Below are 6728 nucleotides of genomic sequence, written 5' to 3'. Positions count from 1 at the left end.
CCTGAAGTCTAGAAGTGGCTTTGCCATCAGGTGCACTGATCATCTGCAGACGCTGAGGGGAAAGGCCTCTGCCGAAGTGGGATGAAGCCTGGAAAGACTTGGCCCATCACCATTCCTCTGTTCCAGGTACCCCACCCGACCTGCCCTACTTTGTGCGGCGCTCTCGGATGCACAACATCCCTGTCTACAAGGACATCACACATGGCAACCGCCAGATGACTGTGATCCGGAAGGTTGAGGGGGACATTTGGGTAAGTTGGTGGGTGGGTCAGGGTCTGATTGTGATCCTTTCAGGGCTGAAGAGATGAGAGTCCTCTAGAGGGGAAGGTCTCCTGACCAGGCCTGGTTTGTCATCTTTTCCCAGGCCCTGCAAAAGGATGTGGAAGATTTTCTGAGCCCCCTGCTGGGGAAGGCACCTATCACCCAGGTCAATGAGGTGACAGGTACCCTGCGGGTCAAGGGCTACTTTGACCAGCAGCTCAAAGCCTGGCTCCTAGAGAAGGGCTTCTGAGGCCCAGCTGAGCAGCCTGCATGACAGCGTCCCCCACAGACTGGATTCCAGGGGATCTCGAGGGAGATTGGTGTTGGAGCAACCAGGATCGGGGTACAGAAACTAGGGCTGAGAGCTTGGGCAGGGTAGAGGGCTGACGGGCTTCAGAGCAGGCTTGTTTGCATAAAGGGGGAAATGGGACCCTCTACACAGGTGCCAGCTCTGGGAGAAGGCTAGCTAACCAGAAACAGCTGAGCTAGTGGGCGTCATTAGCTGTACCCCCTTGCCCCCGACTTTGATCTGTTCCTGCTTTCCCTTCATTGGAGCTCCTTGGGCTCACTTATTCAAATTCTGGAGGTTGTTAACTGCCCCTCTGGTGGAAGCAATAGCTCAGCCACTTCAGGGGAGCATAGCACAGGACAGGGCATACTCCATCCTTGGCCCTCAGATCTTCACTGCTACAAACATTCCCAAGCCCTTGCTCTAGGCCAGACCTGGCGTGGTGGAGGCTACGGAGAATACAGATAACCCAGACGTGCGTTCTGGAAGTGTTCAGTTCCAAGTGCAGTGCTGGGCACAGGGGCGCAGGGATGCTCACATTGGCCTCGGGGCTCATTCTACCTATGGAGAGGTAGAAGGCCCAGTCCCCTCTGCTTCACTCCAGACCAGAGTTGGGCCTATCTGGGTTTCTATCTCCAGGAAGCTAGGCGATTAGCTTTAGCTGGTCTGCCCACAAGAGGATGCTTGGGAGCCCCTAGCAGCCCAGCATAGGGCCATTCTTCCCAGGTTGCAGACCTGGTATCCACTGGACATCGGGTTTGCAAGCAGGAAGATGCTGGTCTTTTGCCCTTGCCATTTCATCCCCCCCGCCAGCTAGTGAACTTTTACACTTGTCCCATCCATCACAAGGACCAAAAGGCCTGAGTTCCCAGCCCCACCCCAGCACTGGACTGGCTAAGTCAGGATTCAGAGCCTGGCTCTCTTACTTGGTCTCTGACCTAAAGCAAGGTACTTAACTTTTGGGGGGCTCAGTTTCTTCATATGTAATATGGGTATTTCTTCCTAATAGCTTAATGACAATGTGGCCAAGGACAGTGCTGGCTTGTATAAATACTCCTGGAGCCAATTCTCAAGTCTAAAGCCTGAGCAAGAAAAAGGAGTCTGGCCACTGATCCTATGACACCAGCTCCACCCATCATTAATGCAAGTTTTTATTAGGCTGTATATACAATTTAAGCTATTAAAATTTGTACAATATTTACAAATTAAATAATCATCTGAAACTCTCCAGCAACTCATGTAACGCAAAACCGAGGGGGAAAAGACAGGGACAGGCAGGCTTCGGCTCGTGTTCCCTACCTACCCCAGAGCCTTTTCTAAACTGGAAAGACCAGGAGCCTTGCACTCCTGATCCTCTTTCCTGGGGTCAAGCTTTCAAATTCAAAGACAAAATTTAAGCCAAAAGATAACAGCAAGGAAGTAACTCCAAGTCTTCTAAACTCAAGAAAAGTTCTGTAAGTTGAGAAGTGGCCTTCCGTAGATTCTGGGGCTTGCAGTGGTTCCAGAACAGACACAAGCCCTCGGCCTGGAGGGAGGCTGGGCAGTGGCTGCTGGGTGAGACCAGGGACGGTCTCACTTTAGACAAACTGCGGGGAGAGAGGGGTCTGGGGGGAGGGGCAGGGCCGGGTCCCTCCGTGCTGCCCTCCTGCTCCTCTGCCCCAGGCACTCCTTTCCCTGAGTTGTGTGGTTGCATGGAAATGTCATAGGGCATAAAGGACACAGCCACTACCACCAAGGGCTTCCGGGGAGTTTAGGGTAAGAAGACATCAGTACCAGTCTTGGTAGGTGGGCCAGGGAACAGGTTCTTGGCCTGTCCCTGGCCCCTGGAGTCCACACTCGGGAATGGGAGCTAATACTGTTCGGCACTGCAGCGTGACTCCACTCACACAAGTGGGCTCCCGGGAGTGGGTGGGGCAGAGGGCTTCTCAGGCCTCGCCGTTCTGCCTTCACAGCCCCGGTAGAACACAGGGCCAACGCGTTGGGGAAGGAGGCCAGAACTGGCCCAAGATCTCCAGGCTGCCCAGAACTATAAGGGCTGCAGTCACCTGGGACCTCAGGCTTCTCTCCTTGGCCTAGGGGATGCCACCTCCTGTCTCAGAGTTGGGTGTTACGACTCCCTGGTACGGATAGGGAGCTGGCACTTGGTGGCAGGACATGTTCCAGCAAGGGCTGCTCAAGAGTCGGGGCAGGGGCCAGGACGGGGGCAATGTCAGTGGGCAACAGGGGATTCCAACTTTTGCAGGCGGCGGCGGCGGAGCTCTGCTGCATCGGGCTCTCCGTCCTCAGGCGGCTCCTCGGTGCCCACTGACTCGGGAGCTGGGGACGGAGAGGTTGGAAGTGGCACCCAGACAAGCCCCCTGCCCCATCCCCCTTTAGGCTGACCACAACTACCTGGAGGCTTTTCAGGTTCAGGGGCTGGTGGGGAGGCTCCTGGGGATGGGGTGGTGGCCTGAGAGCTGGGGATGCTGGTGGAGGAGGCAGCAGCGACAACTGTAGGGGCAGTCTCCTCAGTGGGGTTGACTGAGGTGGCAGGCCGGGGGGGCCTAGGAAGAGAAGGGACAAGAGGCGGGCCCGGCTTTGGCATCCTGGCAGACTAGGCGGGTTCTCCTGCCCTTGGTTGGCTTGCGAGGTAGAGTCCGGCACTGATGTGCCCCCACAGCCCCCAGGGACCAGTGGGTATAAATGAACATGTGTCGTATGGAACTGCTGTGGTTCTGTAAATCAGCACAGACTGTAAACCACCTGCAGGCAGGGACTTTAGGTCTGGTCACTGCAGAGTCTCCACCCCAGGGTGCCAGGGATCTTATAAGTTACCCACTAAGACATTCTACTGAATGAAACACAGAGCGCTCAGGTCTCGGACTCTAGCTCCCCTCCACACCTGTGCTGTCACTGTGGGGTGCCATGTACTTAGTACACATGGCCTGTGAATAGGAATGAGAATCCCCTCTATTCAAATAAGGTGATGATGGTCACAAAGCATGTGACCAGGACTTGAACTTGGAGCCAGGCTGGCTCCAAGTGACTGTTTGCTGTCTCAGATCAGGGGCACTCATTCCCAGTCACAGTGTCACCATATGTCAGGAGAATGCATGATAAACTAAACCAGTGAGAATTATGAATATAAGATTTAACTATAGGAAAAAAACTTTCTAAAGTAACAAGATTCAGAGTCAGCTCTAATAATCCTCACTCCTGCTTAGATGCAGACAAGCTTTCTCAGTGAGGGGGTAAAAAGGCACCAAACACCCTGGAGGTTTGCAGATAGGTGGCCCGAGTCAACAGGTATCACAGGATGGCAGAGGAGGAAAAAAGCCACGAACCACCTCTGGAGGGCCTCCTCTCAGCAGCACCCCCACCACCCCGCCCCATCCCCTGTGCAGACTTACCCCAAGGAGGCCAGCACAGTGAGGTACTGATTGATCTGCAGCATGGCGGCGTCCAGCAGCGTATGGATGTTGCGCAGGCTCTGCAGCCGAGCCTCCAGGTGCTGCCGTTCATGGCCTTCCAGAGCCTGCAGCTCCTCCGGGGTCAGCCCGGCAAAGCCGGCTGGAGGCACAGGCATCGGGGGGAAGGCTGGAGAGAGGTAGAGGCTTAACACGGGCTGCCTGGGCCTGACAAGCCCTGCCTTCCAGAACAACCCCAAGAGTGGCCTGTTTACCGAAAGGTGGAGGTAGCGGCATGCCCATCCAGGGAGGGGGGAAGGGGAAGCCCGGGGCAGGGGCAGCCTCCGAGGCGGAGGTGGAGGCAGAGCCAGGTGCCGGGGCAGAGCCGGCAGCAGCAGCTGTGGTTGTGGCTGCTCCACTGGGTCGAGAAAGGGCTGCTGAAGAGCGAGAACAGGAAATCAGCGAGGGCTGAGGGGCCTCTGCTTCCATCCCTCCCTCCCCCGCTGGCTGCAGCAGGACCCAAAAGGCTCACCTGCACTGGTGGATGGAGGGGCCACAGCCTCTCCTGAGCTGGGGGGAGGTGGAACTGGTGGGAAGGGGCCCATGGGGGGCCACAGCGGGAACATGCCTGGAGGAAAGGGGGGCAGGAGGCCCTGGGGGACTGCGGAGAAAAGACAGGAGGTGGTGACAAAAGGTCCAAATTCAGACAGATCCGAATCACAGGCAAGAGGCTGGTTGTTGGAAGCTGTGTCCTCTGCTCACAGGCTCTCTGTGAGCTCAGGCCGATCACACAAGACGGCAACCATCTGCATCCCTTCCCAGAACCCTTCCTCGCCCAGACAGAGCTTCCAGAGGCAGGGGCTCTGATTCCCCTCAGTAGTTCTTATACCCAGCCTGGGGCAAGTACTCAACAGTGTGTTAGATGGCCAGATGGGGGGGCCACTCACAATTGGGAGGCTGGGGCAGGAGCGGTGGGGGATGGGGGGCAGGTGGTGGTCCCTGGTCCGCAGGTTCAGGGGGTGGTGGTGACTGGGTCGGCAGCGATGCACGAAGGACATCCATACGGCAGGTGGGGCAGGTTTGCTGCCGCTGGAACCAGGAGCGCAGGCAGCTGAAGGTCAAGACACCTCGGTCAGACTCCCTGGGGGCCTGCCTCCCAGTGCCTGTCCCTTGGTGTGCAGGCTCCCCAGGGCTCCTCCCACCTGGTATGGAAAATGTGGTTGCAGGGCAGTCTCTTGGCACCAGTCACCATCTCTTCTCGACAGATGATGCAGACATTGTCCATTGCCTGCAGTTCCTCAGGGGTGGCATCTGGGTACCTAGTTAGGACAGGCCAAAGACAGGTCAAGACCAGAACCCGAGGCAGGGAGACCTGAAGCAGAGCTTGGGAGAGCATCTAGGACAGGCCCACTTACAGTGTGTTCATGTTGCGGATAGCTCGGCGAGACATGATGGCGTCTGTCACAGCTTTCTTGAACTGCCTGAAAGGACAGTTTCAGCGAAAAATGGGGAGAGAGGGAAGGGATCAGATACGGGTCAGGGATGTGGCTGGGCTGGGCTCACCTCATGGCCAGGTACATAGGCCGGATGGCAAAGAGAGGGAAGGTGTGCACCTTGATCATGATGGTCATGAAAGCCATGTACAGCAGAACCTTGATGAAGCCTGTTGGGGAAGAGTGTGCAGAGAGCGGCAGGTCACGGGGCCTGGGAGGCAGGACTGGGGACCTCGTCCGGGCCAGGGGATCCCAGGCTCCTCTCACCTGTAAACAGCTCTGTGTAGAGCATGTACACAGCCTTATTGTCCCAGGGGTTTTCACTCTGTAGGTCCACGGAGTGCAGCACGTACTTGATGAAGATGGTGAGCACCATAGTCATCAGGATGGCATACTGGGGCGGAGGGTGAGGGACATGAGCCTGCAGCCCCCACCTTGCTGCAGCCACACTGCTACCCCCAGGCCTCTGCACAGCAGGGTGCAATGGTACGAGCAGATGGGCACAGCCAGGGTCCTCCTAGCTCCTCCTAGTCATAGCTGGTGTGACTCAGCAACCCGCTCGACCTCCCTCAACCACAGTTTGCTTGTCTGTAAAATGACAGGATTAACTGTTCCTTTATAACAATGTTGGCTTGCTGATTAAAACAGATGCAGGTTAAGTGCTTAGCACAGGGCCTGGCATATAGTAAGCACTCAATAAATGTGAGCTGCCGTCAATAAACACATTCTTGCCCTGCCAGGGACACACCTCCCCAGTTGTCCATCAAGCTAATTCCTTCTGTCCATCAACAGCCAACTCCTCTGGCATCAACTTCCAGGAAGCCCTCCCTGAGCGCTAGGTCAGGGCTGCTCCTCCACAGGTGCCTCTTTCTGTGCCTTCCCCACTCTCCTAGGAGCGAGTGTGCAGAGGGCACGGGGCCGGCCACAAAGCAAGTGCTCAGTAAGGGTTTGTTGGGTTATTCAAGATACATGCCACCTCAGGCTTGTCCTCCCAACCTCCCAAGCCAGTTTTACCTCAAAGCCAAACACCAGCTGCACAGAGGCCCCACGGGTCAGGATGCTGTGATAGGCATGGCTGACGAAGAGGAAGTCCAGGATACCCAGGAGGAACATAAGGGCTGTGGGGGACCCCCAAATCGGGGGTTGGAGGGGTCAGCCCAGGGCCTGGCAGCCACTTCCTGCTCTAAGACAGCTCCCACCCTCAAGCCCGCTATGGCCCCAGCCACCCAGTCAGGTGGGCACACTCCATTGAACACGGCCCCCTGGGAACTCTTAATTCTGCCAAGAGGGGACATTGGG

The 6728-nt window shown here is 56.6% G+C and overlaps 2 protein-coding genes across 5 annotated transcripts in view; one reads left to right on the top strand and one right to left on the bottom strand.

Moving 5' to 3' along the window:
- The first annotated feature begins 58 nt into the window (after positions 1 to 58).
- Positions 59 to 1773, top strand: LOC102880148 (39S ribosomal protein L49, mitochondrial). The gene is made up of 2 exons (XM_015588865.2): positions 59 to 251; positions 365 to 1773. Exons 1-2 carry the CDS (start codon positions 168 to 170, stop codon positions 509 to 511), a joined length of 231 nt encoding a protein of 76 aa, XP_015444351.1. The 5' UTR covers positions 59 to 167; the 3' UTR covers positions 512 to 1773.
- Positions 1686 to 6728, bottom strand: part of SYVN1 (synoviolin 1) — a 7075-nt gene continuing 2032 nt past the window's right edge. The window contains exons 6-16 of one of the 4 annotated variants that reach the window (XM_006911116.3): positions 6444 to 6547; positions 5697 to 5823; positions 5500 to 5599; positions 5352 to 5417; positions 5139 to 5255; positions 4884 to 5047; positions 4469 to 4597; positions 4212 to 4373; positions 3940 to 4126; positions 2942 to 3093; positions 1689 to 2866 (exon numbers count right to left, since the gene is read on the bottom strand). In XM_006911116.3, coding sequence (XP_006911178.1) covers positions 2760 to 2866; positions 2942 to 3093; positions 3940 to 4126; positions 4212 to 4373; positions 4469 to 4597; positions 4884 to 5047; positions 5139 to 5255; positions 5352 to 5417; positions 5500 to 5599; positions 5697 to 5823; positions 6444 to 6547 — 1415 coding nt within the window. In that variant the 3' untranslated portion in view covers positions 1689 to 2759. Of the gene's footprint in view, positions 2867 to 2941; positions 3094 to 3939; positions 4127 to 4211; positions 4374 to 4468; positions 4598 to 4883; positions 5048 to 5138; positions 5256 to 5351; positions 5418 to 5499; positions 5600 to 5696; positions 5824 to 6443; positions 6548 to 6728 lie in introns of all 4 variants that reach the window. The other 3 variants (XM_006911117.3, XM_025046234.1, XM_025046233.1) reach the window with 3 other exon arrangements.

Source organism: Pteropus alecto, unplaced genomic scaffold (genome assembly GCF_000325575.1).
Source record: "Pteropus alecto unplaced genomic scaffold, ASM32557v1 scaffold43, whole genome shotgun sequence".
Taxonomy (NCBI): domain Eukaryota; kingdom Metazoa; phylum Chordata; class Mammalia; order Chiroptera; family Pteropodidae; genus Pteropus; species Pteropus alecto.
Note: the sequence above shows the minus strand (reverse complement) of the source record. Positions and strands in the feature narration are given on the sequence as shown.